Source organism: Mugil cephalus, chromosome 1, assembly GCF_022458985.1.
Source record: "Mugil cephalus isolate CIBA_MC_2020 chromosome 1, CIBA_Mcephalus_1.1, whole genome shotgun sequence".
Taxonomy (NCBI): Eukaryota; Metazoa; Chordata; class Actinopteri; order Mugiliformes; family Mugilidae; genus Mugil; species Mugil cephalus.
The window spans coordinates 20,127,557-20,151,428 of NC_061770.1; the positions used below are offsets into that span (position 1 = coordinate 20,127,557).

General features: G+C 44.4%; 1 protein-coding gene across 4 annotated transcripts in view; it reads left to right on the top strand.

The window, feature by feature from the left end:
- The window catches only part of prdm16 (PR domain containing 16), a 173,258-nt gene that overhangs the window by 137,876 nt on the left and 11,510 nt on the right, over positions 1–23,872 (top strand). For 2 of the 4 annotated variants that reach the window (XM_047579019.1, XM_047579035.1), the window contains exons 4-10: positions 10,333–10,473; positions 15,503–15,605; positions 19,406–19,607; positions 19,719–19,884; positions 20,098–20,251; positions 20,640–22,314; positions 22,451–22,538. In XM_047579019.1, coding sequence (XP_047434975.1) covers positions 10,333–10,473; positions 15,503–15,605; positions 19,406–19,607; positions 19,719–19,884; positions 20,098–20,251; positions 20,640–22,314; positions 22,451–22,538 — 2,529 coding nt within the window. Of the gene's footprint in view, positions 1–10,332; positions 10,474–13,443; positions 14,214–15,502; positions 15,606–19,405; positions 19,608–19,718; positions 19,885–20,097; positions 20,252–20,639; positions 22,315–22,450; positions 22,539–23,872 lie in introns of those variants that run through there. The other 2 variants (XM_047579026.1, XM_047579043.1) reach the window with 2 other exon arrangements.

Sequence of the window (23,872 nt, forward strand, 5' to 3'; positions counted from 1 at the left end):
GTCCTGGCTAGTCTCAGCCCCTGGTAGGGGAGACGAGGAGAGCGCTGGGCTCCGCATGTGCGTAGCGGGACATGGAAGTCTAGCGTCGGGTCACGACACGCGCTCAGATACAGACGTGGGCTCAGCAGCCACACAGACGAGGAGTCACATGTGAAGTAATCTGTGGTAGCGTTGAGAATAGCCAGATATTCGTCTAATCCTCTATGAGGAGAGTCACATGTCTCGCGGCGTCATTTCTGCCTCTATGGCAACAGCTAATTTTCCTGGACAGGGCCTCCTCCCCTCGCAACTGCCATACAGTGTTCTTTACTTTTATTATTAACAAAAAGGAGATGAGGGTGGACTTTAAGTACATTAAAAAAGGAAATGGATGAAAGTGGCCACAGTTTCCTTGCACTCGTAATTCTAAATCAATCATTTTATTATATTTTTTCTTTTTTTTTCTTCTTATTGTGTAATAACTAATGTACTGTTATTATAAACTATTATAAAACGCATACGTTATTAACACATTCATTTGTTATTATTACTTATGGAAATATCTAGCTTTATCTTTGCAATCTCTGTTTGACTGATGCTGTTTGCATTTTTTTTAAATAGATTTTATGAAATATTCGAGCACCACACTTTAAAAAAGTCAAAGCATCAGATTTATTTATTTTCTTTTTTCTTTTTTTGTATGGAAGCCACCTCAGTAGTGAGTTAGAACTATTTAACTGGTTGCCTGTACTTGCTTGAGTTTTGCTCCCTGCAGAAAATAGTCACCGTTCATTTTTGTGTTTTGCCGCCATGGTTGCGAGCAGTTTAAAAATCTTTTACTGCAGAAGTAGACCAACTTTCTACAATGCATGGATGAAGGAGTCACAGTGTCACATTTACGGTGCAGTGTGGTGCTGCTTTAGAACGTTTTAGTCACCACAAGGAAGTTTTTCTTTATTGATTTCACACTAAATGCATGATTATAAATTATAAGATCTGACAGTTTGGTTGTGAATGACTTTGGTTGCATATGTTGCATATGTAATATAGTGATACATTGTGATAGTGAGATATATTCTGCTTGTATTACCTTATTGTTTTTCTCAAGAAGTCTTTGCCTAAAAGGATAAAACTGTTGAGTCAGTCTAAAGCTAATCTGGACTAAATCCTAGGTCGAGCAGTATTGGAGAGGAGGAGGGGGAGGAGGGGGAGAGGAGAAAGTGGAGTCTTGCGGTTGTTGTGGTAAACAAAAAGTTGTCCTCAGATGGTTCCAATATTCCAAGACGTTGTAGATCTGCAGCCACACAGGGGTTTTGCCACATGCTGCGCTGGCCACCAATTTCCTGCACATTGCAGTTTTGTCAACCTGTGCTCCAATGGCCTCCTGCAGAAAACCAGGGGGGCTGCTGGTGATGACGATGACATTTCACCTTGTCGCAGCGCTCTGTCGCATTGATTGATCACGGCGTGCACAGGGACGACGTGTAGAACTTTTAAACAATGCGGGAAAGAAATGCCTTCCACCAGACACAAACTTAAAGAAGATGGCTCGGAGACAGATGTGACATCTTCTGCTTTGTGTCAGGCTGCTTCTCTGAGATTCCAGGAATGAGGTAGTGGACATACTGCTGACATACATAGTGGAAAATTCCCTTTCAACTCATATTGGAATAGTCTGGTTTGGATCACTAGAAAATGTGATTATGAATGAACCGCTGCATCAGTGTGTTTCTGTCCCTCATCCTCCGTTGTACTTTGGAAGTAAATGTTGCGCCCTGTTAAAAGTTGTCATCACTACCATGTCCTCCGCCTCACATCTTTCCAGAGCCTACCTCGGAAGTATTCCTTTATTTGGGTGTTAATAAATAATTGATAGTGCTACGTGCTCCACAAATTTGTCCCGAACGCCACTTCCTTATTTGTGTTTGCACAGTTCCAGGAATTGTACGGTTTTGTGTTTCACTTCCGATGTCAGTCCATAGAGTGGAGGTCAAGTCGTGTCGGTGTTGAATGCGAGCTTCCTCGCCTCATTATTATTTGTCATTATTCTTGGCACGGGTGCGTAAGATTTGACTGATTTAGCCGCTTTGCTCGAGCTCAGGAAATTTTGATTTAAGGCCCTGCCATTTGAGATCTTGGGGAAGAAGGGGAACACCGCGATCGCTGATAGACTCCAGGTAGTCACGTTTATTTCACGCCCCTCGCTCTGATGTCACGTCGAGTGAATAAGAATCTAGTAGTTCTGTATATATGTATTGTGTAAATGTGTGTTTGTATATCTTTATGTGTGTAAGCTCGGCCTCAGTAGCCACTCGCCAACCGCGTCCCTAAATGTGCCTTCCTTCCAACCAATAAACACATATTTTGCCAACTTTACCTCCGTCTTCATTAATGTTCAGTTACTTTACTCACTTTACGCTTGTTTAGCTGATTTCCAAGTGTGGAAAAGGCTCTTCATTGGTTGTACGGGTCTGTTTCAGAGAGACCAGCATGAAGAAAGAAAAAAAAAAAAATCAAAACATGTTCCCTTCGTCTGGCTCTGACTGATTCAGTGTGTGCCCCTGTTTGTCACACACATAAGTCTGCCTGTTATCCTTCAAACGCCACCGACAGAGTGTGTGACCCTAATGTACTGTTGGTATATTTCGCCATTTACACTGCACCTGCTTCGTTATAATGAGCCAATATATCTGCTCACTAATTGCCCTAAATACATATCATAAAGGCCCGCCTGTAAAAGCTGGGCAACAGCGAAGCAGACGTAGCATGATGTGGTCACACAGTTGCACACTCTGCATGTCACACATACACAACGCACACGTGCACACGGGGAGGGAGGGGCAGACACCTGCGCATGCACACGGCGCACGCAGATAACGTGACACACGTTTGAGCACACGTGCACGCACGCGCGCGCACAGCTCCACACACTCATCCAGCCTTTTAACAAGGGGCTGTAAATAACACAAAGCCATTTCATTAACAAGGTCCAGCCTGAGAACCCGCTGCCTGTCTTCTTTTAAAGTGTGCACACTTCCTGTTTTAAGTTACCCTAACCCGGCAACCCTGCACACGGCAACCTGCTCATTCAGATGAGCTGCAGGGGTGCGGAGGTGGACCCGGTGGCGTGATGCTAAAAATAACGCGGAGCGGCTGCAGACATGCAATCGCCGAGGCAGCGCGGATGAAAAGCTCCTCTCCCCTTTATGATGAAATTTACTGCCTGAGCAAAATTAAACGAATGTTTATTGGTGGATTTTAAAAACACGAACAAGTGTGTGGATGAGATATTTAGCAACTGGCAAGCTAATAGTGAAAAAATAAAGAAACGGAAGTACAACACTTAGAGGGATGAACTCTAACCTGTTCCCAAACTAATACATATTAATCCATCAGCAATGTGTAAAATGAAGCAATACTTTTTAATGTCATTACATTGTCTGGGGTTTATTATAAAGACGTCAGGACGGACATTTTTGGATTTACTCTTTTGTCGTCGTCTCCACCAAATTCAAGCCTTATGAAGTTAAATGGTTCCACATCCAGCCCCAGACGTCGGCATGAACGGGGGACCAGAGCGAATTCAGCTCTCATTCACTTAAAGTGAAAAAAAGTGAAGATTATTCAGACTAAATGAGATTTGACTGCGCCGCGATTTTGGGGGCGAGTGTGGGAGAAAGACGCTGGAACTTTTCACATGCGTGTTTTTCGGCGCGGCACATGCGCGCCCGCACCGCAAAGTGATAGCTGCGCGACGGCGGCTGCAGAGACGTTGATTTAATGGAAGCAAGTTGGGTCATTAGTGAGCGGGGGCCACATTCTGACACTCGCAGTGCATGTAGACACACACGGGCGCGCGCACACTCACACTACAACCCAGATGGCTTTTACAAGGCCCCAGGCCCTCCCTGGCCTGCCTGCCTAGTTTTTAATTATGTCGATGGCTGCCCCGGCCAGATAAAATGGGTCACATTTAACACGCCTTCACTCACCTTCACACACACACATGCTACAAACACACGGCCAACACCTTGCATACGTGTATTTTACTGGTGATACAGCAAAAATGCAGACACATGCTTATTTTTCTTTTTTTTTTTTTTTTACTGTGGCACTGTTCACCTGCGCCTTTGACAGAGACCAACAGTAAATATGTGATACCCAACACAAGGGCTCCTACCTCAATAAAATGTGTGTGTGTTGTGCCCGTGTGCGTGTGTGTGTGTGCGTGTGTGTGTGTGTGGATTTACAGCCTGTTTCCTTTTTAGCTGTCATTAGGCCGCCAGACATGGCTACACAGGTGTACTATTACCAGCGTCAGTCATAGGACTTACACGCATGCACGTTCACTCTATTTTTAAAGGTCCAGTACTCACAGCGAGGCTCCTCCCGATGGAGCACGACCACTGACGTTTGGCTTCTGCATATTTTCCAAAATTCAGCAATTTAAATGTATTATTAAGCGTGCGTGTATTAGTTAAAGATTATCCTGAGCCAAGAAGAAAAAAAAAAAAAAAGTACCTTTTGTCACACTGGCACTGTTTAAAGAGCCATTACTCATTAGCTTAGCGTACTTAGCCGCATGAATAAACTTCAGGCTTCTTCGTGTAACTGTTAGGTCTGATTTGGTGCCTTTCTCTGTATGCATAGAATACACTGGGGGGGAAAAAATTGAGAAAATAAATTCTTAAAGAGAGAGAGAGAAAAAAAAACGAACGATTGAATCATTCTTGACAAATACAGTCACCGTCAGAGCGACGCTGAACAAAAAGCAAATTGCCCCCGGTTGATAAATGTGACACGGGGGTGAAAATCAGATTTTGAATTAACCGAAATGGACTGAAGCCTTATCAAAAGAAATAACATATCGACTCCCCTACATCTGTTCTGGTGTGTGGTTTCTCCCACATCAATTTAGCATTTTTAGTGAAACAGTGTGTGTGTGTGTGTGTGTGTGTGTGTGTGTGTAGTGTAGTGTAATGTTCTTGCATGTCTTTTTTAAGCTTTTTTTTTTTTTTTTCTATGGGATGCAATCAGGCTGAGCTAGATTTTGAATTTCGGGAAAAGATGTTGAGAGATGGTTTCAAAGCTGCTCGTTGTACGTCACGTTTAATCCCGTATAAATCATCAGGATGAGAAATTCAGGGTTTGTGAAAGTATAGAATATTTGTTGAGATTGCAGAAATAAAATTTCATTTTATATACGTGTGATTTCAATGCTGAATTTTGCCTTTTTTGAGGGGGGGGGGTGACCTCATCATCATTATGATTTGTGCACAAATTTTATCCGGATGACTATTTCGTTCTTTTATTATTTTATTAATTACAACTACAACACATGTTTTATACGTTCAAAAGCATCAATTTGGCAATTTCTGGAACTCAATTTTGTATTTTCTTTATGTCAGCCCACAGTTCACCCTTCTTCTTTCTACATTTGCATGTACCCACACACATTTTCTATCTAATTTACATACCTTCATCAGTTTATTTCTTCTTCCTTTGTTTGTGATTGATAAAAAAATATATATGAATAAGCTCTTTTATGCTGTCTTTTTCTTTACAAGAGAAGTGGCAGGACCCCTTGTGTGCCTGTCCACCCCTCCCACAAATGTGGACAGACACACACTCATTTAGGGCCGTTGAGTGATGTGGCAGGGTAGGGTCTTCTCTGCAGGCCCCTATCCATCACACACACATATGAACGAGCACAAACACATCGGACGCTGTCGTGGTCTGTACTCCGTCAGCCGCTTTATTAGCCTGTGTGTGAGTGTGTGTGTGAGTGTGTGCGCCCTCATGTTTAAGGGGGCCTCCCAACTGGAAACAGACCTATTTCCAGAAAGGATACACACTCTTAACACACACTTCTTTATTTCTTGTTAGTCGTCCAGCACCTTAATTTGTAACACTCCTAACGACCAGCTCCTCAGACCACTTCACAGCCACTCAATCTGTCACTGTCACCGCTCCGTTTCTGTGATTGTCCCCCTCGTCCGGGTGAAACACAGCATTTACGTTTGTGTGCTCGTGTTCTCCTCGCTCTCTCTATCATTTTTACATCATCTCCAACCGCCTCGGCCTTGGGTTTATATATGTGCATGCATGTGCAGCTGCAGAGAAGGAGGGCAGTTTTCGTTTCCACTTGTGTGCTCTCCTACCTGGACAGTTTTCATACCAGGCTGCCCCCTACCTGCACCAAGGAGAAGTGCACCCAATCCTGCAACTCATTTTTTATTCTTTATCTGCATCGGTTCCGTGTGTGCTGCGTTTCCACATATGCTTCGTCTAGAAAGATGAAAAGCAGGATCAATACTGAAAGGCAATCTGCCTCCCCTTCTTTTCTCTTCCTACTCTACAAACGGCCTCTTTTTTTTTCCTTTTTTTTTCACTTCTCTGCAACTTCCCCAGGATATGAGTAGGTGAACCAGGGCAGGCTCCTCTTTGCGTGTTTATAGTGCTGCTTTCCTGTTTTCCGCGTGCAGAAAAACCTCCAGTGCACAGAATTCTGTGCTGAAAAAGAACTAGAGGCTTGCATGCACGCATCTCCAAAACGTTTTATCGACTTTCTCACGCGTGGATGAGCGGATATCACGACAAACCGCAGATTTCCTGAGGCATGTAATATTATCTGTTTTCTGAAAGCATCGAATTCGAGCGAACTTACGGCATTTTCTCAGTTTTGAAATGACACAGCCTGCTTTGTTCTCTACCAGACATGTATACAAATGCATGCAAACTAGGGTGTGTTCACACATTGGAAACCAGGGCAGCGCAACAAAGCACTATGATCACACCTCATAAAAATATTCCCTCGGAGACACACAATAACCTGGCAGTTACGTCTCACATGCTGTAAGTCGGCTTCTATCTCCATCTCACATCAAAATCACAATCACCACCGCGCTCCGAGCTGCCATTTCCATTTTCTGCCCTCCGTCAAACAGAAAATAATATGTACCTTGTCACCAACGTCTACCCTTACAGGCAACTTTCCTCTACTAATTCAGCCCAGTGCGCCACACACATCCGTCAGATATAACTGGCGCAGGAGAAGGCATGCCGAGACAGCCATTAAAGGTTCCTAGCTGTCAAAGGTTCCCCTTTGTGTTGTGAGGAGCGATATAAGTGTCGTGCTCTTATCAGAGCTTCCCGTGGAGTTTGCTCTGCATCCTGTCCACTTAGAGCTGCTTCTCTTTCTGTGAGGTCTCATTGTGACGGTATGTGCGTGCGCGCACACCTTGCGTGCATGCTGTCAAGGGAGTCGTTTTTTTTTTTTCGATTCCCGTTTAATCAAGTCAAACTATAGGTCAACTTCTGCGATGGAAATTATTTTTAAAGTTTTGCAGAAGTGAATAAGTGCTTGTTATTTAGTCTGCGCTCACCTTGGATTGATACTCCTCTGGTCCTTGTTCGGTAGCGCGCGCATGCGTGAGTTATAATTACATTAATGAAACTGTCAAACAGTTTAGCCGCGCCAAAAACTAAAAGCGCTCGTCTCGGACATGTCTCATTACGCAGTGTCACACTGTGTGCTCAGGCTAGTTTGGTGGTTCAAAGCCGAACCAGGAAATCATTCTTTAGACTGATAAATGATTACAGTGGGATAACAGCTTTATTGTTTTCGTCTCCAAATAAGTTTGACTAGCCTGTTTAAAACTCCACTCGTCTCAGATCTGCAGTTGAACTTAAAAGTTTAATTACACTCTGATCAGTGATCAGCGTTCGGCAAATATAGATTGCATTGTGTGATAGTGTTGTCCTACTGTGACCTGACCGCAGTGGAAGAGAACGGAGAATGAAGGAGATCAGTGAAATGTCTTGGAGGGTGCAAGTGGAAATGAGCAAACTTCCAGATTAGATTAATGGCTGGATACGAGGCGATTTTTTTCTTAATCAGCGTGGAGTTGGCGCAAGATAGAAAAAAACAGTATCTTTGATCTCACGGTCACTTTCTTTTAAGAGAGGAGGGAGAACGCTCTGAGTAGCAAAGTTTGCCTTCGGTTGCTTTGTTTTCTTTGTTTTGTTGAAACTCTTTCACACATGGAGCTGATGATTTCCAGCCAGGTCCTCCTCCTCCTCCTCCTCCTCCTCCCCCCCCCCCTCCTCCCTCTTCTCCTCCTCCTTGTCACATGTGGATGGAGGTAGGTGGAGGGAACGAAAAAGAAAGGTAAAGGTAAATAAACAAACAATCAGCCGCAAGCTTGTTCTGGCTCTCCTTCTCTGTTGCCCCTCATTTGAAGCCTTATAAATCAGCCTTCCGCCCCGAGACAGGGTGTTAGCAGGCCTCCCAGACAACGCACGCACACACACATAGAGAAAATGCACAACACACACACACACACACACGGGTCTGCTGCTCATTAAATCCATGATCAGACCCTCGAGTGTGTGTATAAGAGAATGAGGGGTGAGGAATGGGGGAAAGGGAGAGTATGAATTGTGCTATGCCCCAATATGTAGGCATGAACGTATTCATATATGTGTGTGTGGGTACACAGAGGAGAGCAACTCCACCTGGATCCCAGCTTTGCTCCATGTGTTCATAAAACACTTAAAATACCTGTTGCACCTCCACAGCAACCCCATGACAAGTGCACTCTGACTCCGTCGGCTGCAGGAGAGACACGGGGTGGAGGAGAAGGTGTGTGTGTGTGTGTGTGTGTGTGTGTGTGTGTGTGTGTCGAGGGGGTACGCCTGGTTAGTTTTCAGTGACTGTTTTCACACATAAAATAAAAGCCTGGACTCCATCAAGCCGAGAGTTTGAGCTGTAAACTGGGAGCAGAAGAGACGGTGGCTGCACACGTGAAAAATTGACGGGAATCTTTTTTTATTGTTATTATTATTTAGTGAAAAGTATCAGAATATTTCCCTCTGAATTATAGGAAATGCATAAACAGAACAGTCTCCTTCCCCATTCTCACGACCGGCAACATTTACATAAGCAGCAGTCACAGTTTTTATTTCAGAACATGCTTTTGAGCAGAGGCTAAGGTTTTGGTAAATCCTATTCAGCACTCACTTGCATTGTTGTTCCAGAAAAAGGCGCGCGACGCGAAGCTCACACCTCGGCTCAAAAAGTAGCGCGGCGTCGCCGCCGCCTCGGCCCGCGCTCCCAAAAAGCCGTGTTCGCACAAACAAACGCGTGGCAGTTCTTCCACACCTCCGTCCAGACCTCTTACATATTTACTCAACAAACTTGGCACCTGCACCCCCACCCACAAAAATACACCTTCTTGCACGCGCTCGCTCAGACAACAAGAACACGGCCATTCACACTTTTACGAGCCGGGGGCAGGGGGGGGGGGGGGGGAGAAAACACGAACATGCCTTTGAGAAAAAGCGGCCTGTTCGAGAAGTTCACGAACTTTGCACATCTAAAAACGTCAGACGATTTGTTGGTTCTTCTCCATCACACCTCGGTTTCCTTCAGCAGGACATTTGACTGTGATTAGGAGCGCGGGGAGTCAAGCTAGGGGTCAGCGCTGAGCTCGGGCCGGGCTGATTGGTAGATGTAATTAGAGGAGTTGCCAGTTATCCCTGGAGGATTCACACAGGCTCAGTATCACACGGAGCACCGAGGCGAAATCAGAGCTTCTGCCCCGGCTTGGTGGAGAGGTTGAGCTTTGGGGGTTTTTAGACACCCCCAGATTCCCCAGCACCACCACCACACACACGCACACAAAGGAGCTAATTGTAGAAGGCGACATATTCTGGCCTTGTGTTTGACAAATGCACTAATACTTGTCTCATGTCTCATTCCTTTGACAAATGCGTTAGGACTCAAACTAACTTTACAAAATAGTTTACAGTTCAGTAAAGAAAGAAGTCCCCGTCTCTTCTTAAAAAAAAAAAAAAACATAAAGCGTCGTGGCTCCCTCCCGGTTTTCCCCCTCATGTTTCACCTCACATTGAGCACCTCTTCTGTTCCCCTGCTCCTCCTTCTTCCTCCTTCCTTCGCCGCCACCCCTGTCCTCCCTCATTCTCTGTGAAAGCGGGTAACATGAGACCCGCTCTCGGGAGTCGTGGGGGCTGCAGGGGTTACAAAGGGTGATCAATATGTGCCAGAGAAAGTCTTTAGACAAGTGAAAGAAGGCACAGTTCGTCCACTCCCTCCTGCTTTCCCTCTTTCCTGTTCTCGTTGTCGGGATTGACAGGGTTCGGTGGCCCTGACACCCGCTAACACGGTGGCTGTGTGTCTCGAAAGCTTACCGACATCGGCCGGGTCTCGCACCCTGATGCGTTCCCTGCACAAAAATTAAAATAGTATTTTGGTGACATCAGAATCAGTCAAAAGCATGTTGCTGTTTGTTCTTTTTTCCACTACCTGTCTAACCTGTTGCTCTCCAACAGGTGGTAGACGACATGGGCAACGTGAAGTTCGCCCTGGACACAGGCCCGGACGCCGCCAGCAACAGCTGGCTCAAGTACGTCCGCTCCGCGCCGTCGTTCGAGGAGCAGAACCTCGCCGCCTGTCATCTCACGGGGGACCAGGTGGGTGACGTGTCAGCATTGTCCTGGCTGGACATCTCCCGTGTTTACAGCAGTGAGCAGAAACGAGGGGGGAGTGGCCCGCCAGCGCTTCCCCATCGACTATTAGAAGACACTGGGCTGATGTGTGTGAATGTGTGTCTGTGTTTACCATTGTGCTGCGTTGTGCTCATAATGACCGAGGAATGGCTCTATTGTGCGTCTGTGGCTGGGCTGGTTGCCAGTGCTGTTAAGAAATGACCCATGTAAAGAGGCTGAAGAATAGTCTGACACTCCCAAGTCCCATAATAACTATTATCCGAGGCACAGTCTTCTTCTGTGGAGTCAGTAGTTTCTCTCCCCTTTCGCTTCCTATGCCCCTCTCTGTCTTTCCCTCTCTTTAAAGAAACATTAGATAGGTTTGGATCGATGCCCAGCCGTTGCCCATAAAACCCCAACTGCTTAACTAGGTCCTAACCCCATGCAATGTGTGCACCACAACTTACTGCTGCAATATATTAGCATATTCTTCTGTTTCTGTTTATCATGCAGAGGCTCTTTTTTTTTTCCTCTTTTGCTTTCCTTGTCCCAGTTTCTGCAAATAAAATAAAGGTGTTGTGAGTCCTCGGTCTTTTGGACAACTCACAATCACGTGCTATCGCAGAAGCGCACATTCGAAGGCTAACGATGCTCCCGAAGGAGAGCCGAGGAGGGGAATGAGATGAAATGACACCGGGGCACAACATGGGACGTGACAGCAGTATGACAGTAGCCAAATGTATCCATATGACTTGGCTTCCACATTCCTGTCACTCCGCTCTTATTTGTTTCCTAATCCCTGCCTACACGGCTCGTTCCCCTTCCTGTCTCAGCCTCCAGCCGCCTGCTCCTTGCCGACTTTGTCTCCGCTCTCTGTCCTCGCGTCTCGATCTGCCACCTGTCACTCTGTCACACCGAGGGGATAGGCTAGTGTGTCCATTTAAGCTTCAGACATTAAGTCTGACCGATAGAGAGAAAGGGGGCTTGGAGCAAGTAAAAGAGGGAACGCACAGGGGCCTCCGAGATTGACAAGCACCAATTGGCTGGCAACACCAACCCGCCTAATCCTTTTAAGATTTTCACATCAGTGCCCCCTGCCACTGCCACACAATGTCAAAGAAAGAATCAGGGCACGAGAGAAAATTGTGGAGAATAATCGGACCAAGAAAAGGCCACGTGCATGATTGCTTTTTGATGTGTTTCGCAGTTGTTTGTACTTAGCGGACGGCTCTTGCTTTTGTTTGCCTGACCACTCGCTCAGTGTAGTGGCTCACAGGTATGACCCTATCATTTATTTACAAGCAGCGCACGAGCACACACACACATGCATACGCGCCGGGGCCACTCAGCTCGAAAATGTATAATTTAACAGACCATTCAGAGATTTTTTTTTTTTTTTTTTCCTTTTTTTGTGTGTTATACATCAACATGCACAATGCATGAGTTTATGGAAATGTGTGCACACCGGGCAAATTTAAATGCAGGCAGTAACCTTTTAAAAAAAAAACAAAAAAAAAGCAAGTGGAGAATTTATTTGTTTGTTTGTCATTAATGATGCAGGATGAACAAATGTGCGCAAAATCATGTATATTTTAGATATTTAGAGTCATGCAAAAAAAAATAAAAATTAAAAATTGGCATTATTTGTTCCCACGCATCAGGTCTGGACAGTTTCTTTGGTAGTGCTGTAGGTTTTTGAGTTTGTGTGTTTGTGTGTGTCTGTGCTTTGTGCATCTGCAGACAACTGTGTCATTTCCTTTTCTTCTCAGTCAGTCCTCACGCAAACACATTCCCAGCTACTGATTTTGCTTAATGTCGCTTGCAGTTTCGTCATTATGCAATATTCAGGCTCATAACTGATGGCTGAGGAAAACAAGACAATTCAGCTTTTTTTGTAGTGTGTGTGTGTGTGTGAATGTGACTGTGTGTGTGAGTGTGTGTGCATACGTGTGTACCCCGATGTAATAGTTCCCATTCATTTAGAGTGCCCAACGGTTTTCCAAAATTGGTGGGTAAGTGAGCTCATTCAGTGCATGATCTAAGGCCAAGTTGCATCTAGTGATTGAATTGAAAGTCTGAGAGAATGCAATGAGTGCTGTGTGTGTGTGTGTGTGTGTGTGTGTTGAGTGGGTTGAGTTGATGGGAGGGGGGGTTAAAGAGAAGATGAACCTTGTCCACCTTCTTGTCAAGCCTTCATCTTTTGTGTTTTGGAGTAGAGTCCTTCCCAGCGCTGTTTGATCTGCCCTTCTACCCTCAGATGGATCCATCAATTCATAGACCCTGTTGTGTGTGTGCCTGAGTGTGTGTGTGTGTGTGTGTGTGCGTTGTGTGAGGCCACAGTAGGGGATTATTGCGGGCCCTACGGCTGGCATTGATCGATGAGGCATCTGTCTCCTGAACACTGGACAGTGATGGGAAGGGGTCAAGACAGGTCTGAGTGCGCAGGCCTTACTGTAGAAAACACACACAATGAACACACACATAAAGATTTCATTTAAAAAAAAAAAGGTTGCCATTGACATACTATTATTAATTAGTGTTGCAATTAGAAATCCCTTAATTATTAAATGGCTTTGTTATTTTTCTTATGGTAAAATTTGCTGATAATATTCTAATTTATAATATAGTCATGTGAGGAGGAGGAGGAAGCTGCGTCATTAATATCACAAATTAAGCTTGTATAAAAAAAAAGCTTAATTTGCTTAAATAGTTTTTTTAGCTTAAATATAAAAAAGAAAATTAAATAAATAGATTGCAGGATATATTACACATGAGGTAGTTAAATTGAGTTGTTTTTCGTGTTTTTCCTTCTAAAAATATTCCAATTATTGAGAAGAATTAGACAATAGTGATAGTTTTTTTAAAAAAGCAGCCTGGTTATGATTAAATATAAAAATATATTATAGTAATCAAATAATAATAATAACAATAATAATGATAATAATAACAACAACAATAATATAACTTAAAATAGCATCAAGCTTGTATTTTGCTCTAATTTATTTCAAACGACTTTTAATTCGAATCATGTTTGGAGCAGAATGTGAACGAAATAATCCACCCCGGACAAAACATTTAAAAGGCCTATTTGTACAGGCCTATTTTTGTGTATATGTATATGTGCGTGTGTCTGTGCTATGAGTGATAGAGTGACTGATGGAGTGAGTGCAAGTCTGTCAGGCTGCTTTATCCATTATTTACATCAATAATAGATTTATCAAGCGGCCGAAAGCGGCGGCTGGGAACGGAGATGCGGGGAGGGGTCTGCGCCGCAGATCCCTCAATCCTTTTGGCTGGAGATAAGACGAGGAGGAGTGGCCGACGGGTAACCGAGAGAGCACCAAGGGGCAATAGGGAATCACTAATGAGAGAGAGAGAGTCAGAGAGAGAGAGAGAGAGGGAGAGAAAGAGAGAGACAGACTCATCATCATCATCAAAGACGCGCTCGGTGACTAGATTAGAGAGTAGCGCAGCAGAGGAGCGTCGGACTTTATCCAGCCGCAGGGAAAGACTCGCCGACCGTCCGCAGCTCTGCCGGCCGCCCCCGCGAACCCTTCCACCCGGCCCTGTCCGCTCCGGCGCCCCGCTCCCTGTTCTCCCTCTCCGGTAGACCTACTATGGGTTGCGTCGCCAACTCCACCGGGACTGAAGTGCTTCTGCAGCTGGAGGCTCTCCGCAGCGCCGCGCAACTTTCTCAACTCTTCCGACTCACGGAGAAAAGAAAGGTCAGGCTGATAAAAAAAAAAAAAAAGTGTATAGAGGCTGCAGCAGTGTCGTCTAATTGTTGTAAATAATAATAATAATAATGATAACAATAATAATGACGATAACAATAATCAGAATAGATTAAAAATTAATAGAAAATTTGTCCTACGTGTTGTTTTAATTGATTTTAGGCCTTTGCTCCTCGGCTTCTCTTCTTTCTGAAGAGCGCTTAGTCTTGAAGTTATAGTTTCTCCTGCCCGTCAGTGCGTCTGTGTGCGTATGAAAGAGTGGACTCTGCCCTCCTCGCTGTGGTGACATTGTCCGGTTGGTACAGAGCGCCCCCATGCGTTCAGACATCTCGTCTTCTGCATTCGTTCCGAAGCGCTTCTTTGCGGTTGTGGCTCATTCTGACATCGTTGAATCTGTGGTTTTTATTCGAATGCAAAAACATGAATGTTAATTCCGACCGTGGATTTTCTAAAGGTTACATTATGCATGTGCTGCATGAGCTGGTTGGTTCACAGATGTTGCGCAAACCCGGGACAGGCCTCGGCTCCGCATGGCCTCGAAGTCAGTCATCATTTTAATTCTCCTATTATCTTATGGCAAAAAAAAGAAAAAAAAAAAAGGATCGTTGTCCTTTGAGTCAAGAGTCGAATTCCCTCAATAAAATGATTTGTTGTGCACAGGCTTGATTTCTAGGTTTGCTGCAGCTGTAGGCTAAGTTTAAGGAAAAAAGTGCTAGAGCAGCTGAGATGTTTGTTTATTTTGGCTTCACTTACCATTTTTCTCCCAGAAAGACATTTGTGAAGTCTTGATTTCTTCTGCCCTTATTATTATTATTTAAAGAAGAAGAAGAAGAAAAAAACGTTTGTGTTGTGTGTTTGTGTAGGAGCGCGGATCCATTTTAGTTTCACTTTAAGTGATTTATAGGGTGAAATTAATCTGTATGTGTTTATGACATTGAGTTAAAGTAAATGATACATAAAAGATTGTTGTACAATATATTAAAATAATCTCCGGTGGACACGTTTTTATTGTAATCAGAAGGGATATTGTTTTTTCTTTTTTTCCTGAACAAAATATGTCCATCAGTCTTTAAATAATGTGTCTTGTTTTAGACAATCATTTGGTTGTTGTTGTTGTTTTTCTTACCAGGAGTCATCATAATTTCCTAAGTTTATCACTCCCAACACAGGCCCTTCCTTTAACTGCACAATAAATTTATGGGGCCCAGGCTTATTAAATCTATCATGACCTTAAGTTAAAGTCTCCCTCTTTCTTTCCCTCTCTCTTTCTCTCTCCTCAGTTTTATTATAAAGCTGTCCGGGACATTGAGGCAGGGGAGGAGCTTTTAGTGTATATGAAGGACGGTATTTTCCCCGAGGGATCCATGGCACCCAACCTACAAGGTAAGATTAATGCGCGTCATTAGCGCACATTTTAAACAAACTCCAACCTGCATCCTGTGCTGCTTTCGCGGCCAACAGCCCCAATAACGGCTTGAAAAAGACACCATCCAAGTTCTTTTTTTTTTTTTTCCTCCTCCACGAGAAATGTGAATTATTCCAACCATAAATTTCCAGGATGGAACTGAATCCCGCATGAGATTGAATGCCTCTTTGGACTTGTCATTTAAAATGGGCCTGCCAGTAACGAAGGATATACTTATAAGAGCCCTGGTCTGAATTGTGTGCTTTGTACAATGCACCGATGCAATGGGGCCTCTTTTTTTCCTGAAACACTGCATCAGGGCGTCAATTGGCACTTGTCATATTCCATCCAATGCGAGTAGAAATCTTTTGTTAAAGGAAAGCTGGGATCAAACAGAACTTATACAGCAGTCATGCATATCATTAAGTACACATTATGGGAGCAAAGAAAAGAAAAGCCGCGCAAGGCGGGGTAATGAGGGGAGGTATATTAAAAACCTTTTTATTTCGGGGGGCACGTTACACAAGTCGCTGCGCGATAGCCATCAAATCGGATGTCGGATATTTTAGTTCTTTAATACACCGCAAAACAATATTGTACAAATACCTTGTACACTGACATCAGAACATTATAATAAAATTGAATTGCTTATTTAATATAGTTACTAATTCAGACGTGAATATCTTTGAACAGAGAATTCCAATGCAGCTCTTTTTGTTTTAGCTCAAGAGTCTACTATTATGTTAACAAAAACAGACAATAGAAAAATATGTTTTTTTCTATTGTAAAAAAAAAATATATATTTTTGTTATTTTATTATGTTTTTCGGTGCAGTCATTCTGTCTTTAGCTCGTCTCCTGGTGCGTCAAATGCAGATTTGACGCGCGTCTAGTGATTAAATCCTCCGGGACTCCAGGGTTTAGAAAAAAAAATAATAATGATAGCAATATCAAACCTATTTATGTTGTGTTTAATGTTTCTCTAAACAGCTTTAATTATTTCTGTATTTCAAGATCACGGGTATGGTGTGCGCCTCTGCGCCTCGCTACTCTTAGGTAGACTCGCATCGCGTCACATCTATAGATGCTGTCTCCCACCCTGGTCCCCTCGGCGGGTAACCTGATTCACTGCACTTCGCTACCTTTCAGTCGTGCCTCCATAAGTCGGCCCGAATATGTCCAATATTTTATCTCCCAATCTAACTTGGACAGCTGTTCACTGTAGATCTGGGGACTTTCTTTCAAACTCCACTTAAGCGGAAAAGAGGCCGTGGTTCCGCTGCGTTTTTTTTTTTTTTTTTTTTAAACATCTTGGACTTATTGTGGTGATGTGCTGTTGTCAGGTAACGTTGTTTTTTTTTAAGTGTGTTTCCAGTCTTGCTGGAACCACGAATGAAAAAGAAAAATATCTGATTACTGTTCCTTGTCATTGATTATAAAATGGTTGAGGGAGAACAAGCTGTTCGTGAGATGTTCTGCAGTTCAACCACTTGATGCACAGTTTATGCAGGGGCCTCCATGCCAGAGGAACATGAGGGAGCAGAAGCTCAAAGCCAGCGTGCTTATTGAAAAGAAGCAGATCTGTGTGTTGCGGGAGTGCGTTTGAAAATGGAGCAGACTTATAAATGATTTGTTCAGTTCATTTGGGTATGTATGCACGTGAAATGCAATGAGAAGGAGGCAGAAAGAGAAAAATTCCACCTGCCAAAATGTGTGTGTCAGAGCCAAAGTATTTGGGTTTGTGAGAGAGAAGGATGAAGGCAGATAGAAAATGAGCATTGCAGTTAGAATGCTGTTTGAAGATGCTGATTTTTGAGTGAGAAAGACAGAAAAACAGAGAACGGGAGAACAAAGAAAGACGAAGTCCACCCACTGAGGGGATGATAGTGTCTGCTTTGTGTTCTTGTCTCTGTGCATTTGTGAGGAAAAGAGCGCGAGTGAGAGACAGAAAGGTAGCAGGGTTGAGCGGGAGCTTGGCAGTGCAGCCCAGCTCTCTGAGTCAGGCTTATCGGAGAAGGAATTTGAAGTAGAGGACTTGAGGAGTCCCCTGAGACTTCACCCATGCTCCCAGATTAGCTGCTAAACTGCACATAATTGTGCCTCCCTTCGTCTCCCAGAGAGCTATTAGTCTCCACTTTATAACCCCCCCTCACACACACACACACACACACGTACACACACACAGAGACACGCACACACACACACCTCCCCACCCATCCCCAGACCAGACTAACTGCATAAACACAGACCCGCTGATATGCACGCGCAAGTATATGTGCATCCTCACATACCTATACACCTGACTGACCTCTCACACCTTTCCTTTTATTTCTCAAACCTTCCTGTTACCGGAGTGGTTTCCAAGTACCCTTTACACGCAGAGATGCTTTCCCCCCAATTAAGTTCGTCAACATTTATCGTAGGGGCATATGAACCACATCTTTTTTTTCTCCAAAAACATTTCCCGTACTTAAAGGTGGCAGACAAAAACACACATAACCAACCCTCTCAAAGTAAAATACTGGCTCTGAGTAAATTACGTGCACACACTGATGTCAAAGTAAACTAGTTAGTTTACTGTTTGAGCTCAGTGTAATGGTCCGTTGACTATAAGGTCATTTATTCTACTCCCCAAGGTTAGACACATTGATGTTGCTAGGCTAATGCCCTTTTAATGTGTCCAAGAAGTTCCAGCTGGATAAACGGTCACATGCAGTAGAAAACAGGTGAGCCATGCACTGTAAGTCATTTTGGATAAACTCATTTAGTGCAGCTGGAGTTGATGGATGGGTGTGCACGGCGTGTTGGGACACCTGGGGGGGCCGAGTCAAGTGTTGGCTGCGAGGGTCATGGCAAAGAGGGTACGGCAGGTTGGCGCTGAAATCACCATGGGGTTGGCGCCACCTTGCCCCTGCTTTGCTTCTGTTCCTTGTGGCTCATTTTGGAAAATATCCACACAAACACAACCACACTTATGCATGCACGCTCCAGCGGGCTTTCCCCTGAGCTGTTGAACTTGGCTTGCGACTCAGGAACTTGCTATTGAAAAAGCTGGTCTGAGTTTTATGCATTTGACCTTGGTGGTGAGAAGTATTGTAAAGGTTATCAACATGGAAGGGGAAGGCAGGGCCCTATTGTTTCCCCTGCGTGCTATTAAACCTCGAGTCTCAAGAAAACACTTGCTTTAACAAGTAATTAACTGTGCTAATGAAGGCTACATTTCACTGCTAATTGATTTCCATTTTATGTGGATGTCAATGGCTTCTACCATTTGTAAAACCAGTCTGTTTAGCTGTAGCTGAAACACAAAGTAGGAATAGATTATGTTTCTTGTTAAGTAAAAGTAACCATTAGTTTCTATGCCACACTCATTTACTGCACAGCCTCAACTCTGATGAATAAATACCAGTATGCCATTAAATATCATCTAATAACAATGAAAGTTGCGTGAAAAATGTGCTTGAAGTCTCTCTTTTTTATCCTAGTCCAGAAATCCACCATTGGTTTATGTGAAGTTGGTGAAGTTATTTACTCTTCATTTCTCTGGGTTATTTTGTTATGTGTGTAATTTGCAGTTGCGTTATTTACTTTTTAATGAATGGTTAAAATGGAAAAAGCGTATAAAAACATCTGCGCAGTTCCTTTCATTGTAGAACGACTCATATCAAACCCAAAACCTTGTAAATATTTGATGTTCAATATCGAATACGTGCTAAAAAAACGATATTTACGTGAGCTGAGCGATGGCTATACAAACGTATGCGCGTGCTTGCTTGCAGACGAGCAGATGTACCGCTGTGAAGACTGTGATGAGTTGTTCTCCTCGACGCTTGAGCTGCGGCGGCATCAGAAGTACTCGTGCTCCAGTGCCGGTTCCATCTTTGACACGCTGAGAGAGGACTTCAAGCAGGAACGAGAGGACAGCGACGAGCCCATCCACGAGTGTAAAGACTGTGAGAAGATCTTCCCAAATGAGTACAGGTATGCAGACACTTGGACGCTATTATCACTGCACTGCTGTCCACTTATTTAGTTTGTGAGGAGTGTTCCTTTAATAGTTCATGGAATTCACCGATGCCTCTCTTTATAAAGTCTGGGCCAACACATGATAGTCCACACAGAGGAGAGGGAATACAAGTGTGACCAGTGCCCCAAAGCCTTCAACTGGAAGTCCAACCTCATCCGTCACCAGATGTCACATGACAGCGGCAAGCGCTTTGAGTGTGAAAACTGTGATAAGGTACAGCATACCCGGCACGTAAGTTGTGCACAGAACACACAGGCTTTATCTGTTTTGGATTTTAAGCTTCATTACATGATATGAAATTCTGAAAGTACATAATATCTTAAATAAAGAACGCAAAGACAAATAAACATGTCCTTAACAGTGCTAAGGATGGTGATGCATTTATATTTTGCATTGTTACTCATGATGTGCGTTGTGTTTTATATGGTTATTTTTAAATTTCAGGTGTTCACAGATCCCAGCAACCTCCAGCGCCACATCCGCTCCCAGCACGTGGGGGCACGTGCTCACACGTGTCCTGAATGTGGCAAGACCTTTGCCACCTCGTCAGGCCTCAAGCAGCATAAGCACATCCACAGCAGTGTCAAACCCTTTATCTGTAAGTAAGGGCTTTGAAAGTTAATGATCGCCTTATTCATGACGATCCCTTTATTTACTTTAACCCTTATGTCTTCCTCATAGTCCAATCTCACTTGTCCAAGGATCATATTTGTGTTGCTGTGAATTTGAAATGTTCACTTAAAAAGGTAGTTTTTGTCAAACTTAAAACATCATGACACAGTTTCACTTTGTTTATTTCTACAACAATGAAAAAGAGGTTAAGATAAGCTGTTGCAGAATTATTTATTATTCAGGATCAAAGACTTCACAGTATGAGCTTCATGATTTTGTCCATAGAAAGCAGTTTGTTCGTTATCTAGATGTCTGTATTTCTGTTGCTGTTTGGTATACAGAGTTAGAGACAGTGTTAAAATGGGTTTAACCAGGCCCTGATGGGCTGCGTCTTTTTGCTCCCCCAGGCGAGGTGTGCCACAAATCCTACACCCAGTTCTCCAACCTCTGCCGCCACAAGCGTATGCATGCTGACTGCCGCACCCAGATCAAGTGCAAGGACTGTGGGCAATTGTTCAGCACTACCTCCTCCCTCAACAAGCATCGTCGCTTCTGTGAGGGCAAAAACCATTACGGCTCTCCAGCAGGGATGTTCAACCCTGGCATCCCAATGAGCTCCAGCCCCATCATGGCCAAGGCCAAGTCCCACCATCCCCATCTTTCAGGTCTAAACCAGTCAGGATTAGGCTTCACTGACTACTTTCCCTCCCGACCTCACCCTCACGCAGGCTTGGCATTCTCCACAGGACCCCATGGCTTCCCTTCCCTCCCACATGGTTTCCCAGGTATCTTTCCCCCATCACTGTATCCACGACCACCTTTATTACCGGCTAGTTCGTTGTTAAAGAGCCCACTGGGCGGCGGCAGTCAAGAGGTGAAGCTGCCTCAGAGTCCCTTAGATGCACCTCCGCTGTCCTTGGTTAGCTCCACAAACAGCAATGGGGTTAACAATTTGAGTCAGCTGGAAGACAAAGGGAAGGAGAACAAACTAGATTTGTCTTCTAGCGGAGAAGCCAAGCCAAAATCTAAGATGGCAGACATGTCTGATGGTAGTGACCTTGAAGACGTTAATACCACAAGCGGGACAGATTTGGACACCACCACTGGTACTGCTTCGGGTGATGGTTCTGACCTGGAGAGCGAAGGAGAGAGTGAACGCGAGCGAAGTGGCAAAAGAAGGAAGCCATCTGGCACCGTATCAAGTCAAGAAGCCCACCAGTTAGAAGACACTAACAGTGCATTGATATCAGCCATGTCTAGTTCAGGGAACTTCTCTATTGATCGTCCATTTCTTGGTTCCGCATCATCCCAGCACTCCTTCTTCCCTCCACCTGATGAGCAAGCCCTCCCGCCCACCACCAATGCCAACTCAGCCGCCACTGATTCCATCAAAGCTATTGCTTCTATCGCTGAGAAATATTTTGGTCCAGGCTTGATTGGACTTCATCAGGAGAAGAAGATGGGTCCACTGCCCTATCATTCCATGTTTCCCTTCCAGATCCTTCCCAACTTCCACAACTCCCTCTATCCATTCAGTGCTGATCGAGGCGCTCTCAATCCTGGTATGTTCTTCAAGGCAGAGCCCAAGTCACCTCGCGAACAGCTGCACAAGATGGTTTCTAGCTCTCCAGCAGCTCCTGCTTCCACAGCAGAGTCACCATTTGACCTAACCACAAAATCCAAGGAGGCCAAGTTAACTCCACCAACCCCAGCCAACCCCTCAAACCCCAACAGTAGTACTGGCAGCAGTAGTGGACCTTTAGCAGTATCTAGCAGTGAAGAACAGCCACTGGACCTCAGCATTGGCAGCAGAAGCCGAGGAAGTCATAATGGTGTGCCACCTGAGCCGCAAAATCGAAAGAACCACATCTATGGTGTTGGAAAGGGGGTCATCAAGGATGAAACCCCGTCTGGGTTTCCACACCCCCATTCCCAGTCGTTGCACCAATCCTCCATAACCCAGCACCAGCAGTCCCAAGCACAGCCACACCAGCCTCCCCCGCTGCACTACGCCAAGCCCTCAGCATTCTTCATGGACCCCATATACAGGTATTTCTGCCCCGATTAGACCAGAAACTGCTACTTCTGCATGACCGAAATTAAGGATTGTGTGAAGTGTGTCGGCGTCATGTTTTAGATTAACACTGACCTTGGTACGTAACCCTCTGCCTCGTTGTTGGTCCAGCAGGGTGGAGAAGAGGAAGCTACTCGACCCTGTAGGAGCTCTCAAGGAGAAGTTCCTCAGGCCCTCACCCCCACTCTTCCATCCACAGGTAGACTCACAGCACTCAGACATAACTCACTTGGGGCAATCTTAGGCACAAACAGTAAATGGTACATGCAGTTTGAACAAAAACTACGGCAAGGGAACACCAAACAGGGGAATTGACCTCCAGGTATTGCATACAAGCTGATTATTCCCAGATGGTATTGACTATTATTTTCAAACCATGTATTATGTGAAAATACTTCAGCCCTGCCTCCCACGCTACTGCAACCTGAATTGATAGGACCCTACGCGCCATCATTCCACAGTGTTGATGTTATTTTCTCAAGGGTTCTGTATGATTTCTTCCTTTGTTTACTGAATGGCGCCTGTGTACCTCGTCGGTTCTACCTTTTTCAGAAGACACAGTCTCTTATCGCAGGCCCTTTGATAATCAGTCACATTGTTTAACTGTCCCCAGACCTTCCCCACCTTTGCAAATCTTGATTACAAGCAATGATAGTATTAATAAAGGAGAGAATAATAACCGTTTGAATTGTAACAAACTGCCTCTCTTGGCCACGCTAATCTTAGTTGTGGCATTGTTTTATGTACTGGGAGCCCACAGGCCAGCTAATAACTCAACCCCCTCCAAGATTTTTTTTTTTCTCTGTGGCTGGCTGGCTGGCTAGATAATAGCACCGTGTCCATCAAGGACATCCTGTGTTTGTGTCCAGGAGAATGGGGGGCTCTCGTTGGGGAAACAGTTTAATCTGACCTGGAAATCTGTGTCCTCTATCAACCGTGACTTTGCAATACACACATCTGGTGCATATGCAGCCAGATAAATGTACACATGAACAAGTATTTGCATTATGGCATCATGCATATGTGTGTAATTATGCCTTTAGCTATCATAGACTTTTCTCAACGTAAATTGCAAGAAAAATGAGTGGCACCTTTTCTGTGCTTCATTCCCCCTGTATTATTCATCTCTGGGCCACGGATGATAACGATCTAATCTTTCCCTTAGCTCCCTTTGAAGCCACCATCTGATAATTGATTAATATCCTCCAGATGAAGTTTTCACTGGCTCCCATGTAAAAACAAAAAAAACCCCTCTCATAACAGGGTGTCTCAGCTGTGATCTTCCCAGTGATCCAAACACAATGCCACCTCTAATTCAGTCTCATGACGGAATCTCCCTACTCCCCCTGCACCCGTTCTCAGACAGCGAATAAACACATCGAGACGGAGTGTCTGTCCCTGTGTCTCTCCCGTCCCGTATTCACTAAAAAAGGAAGGATGTAAGCTGTTTTTGGCAAATAAACTCCTACATGACTGCCCCCCTTTGTTCACATGCTTCTAGGGGAAGGGAAGCAGCTATCAGTTGGGGGTATC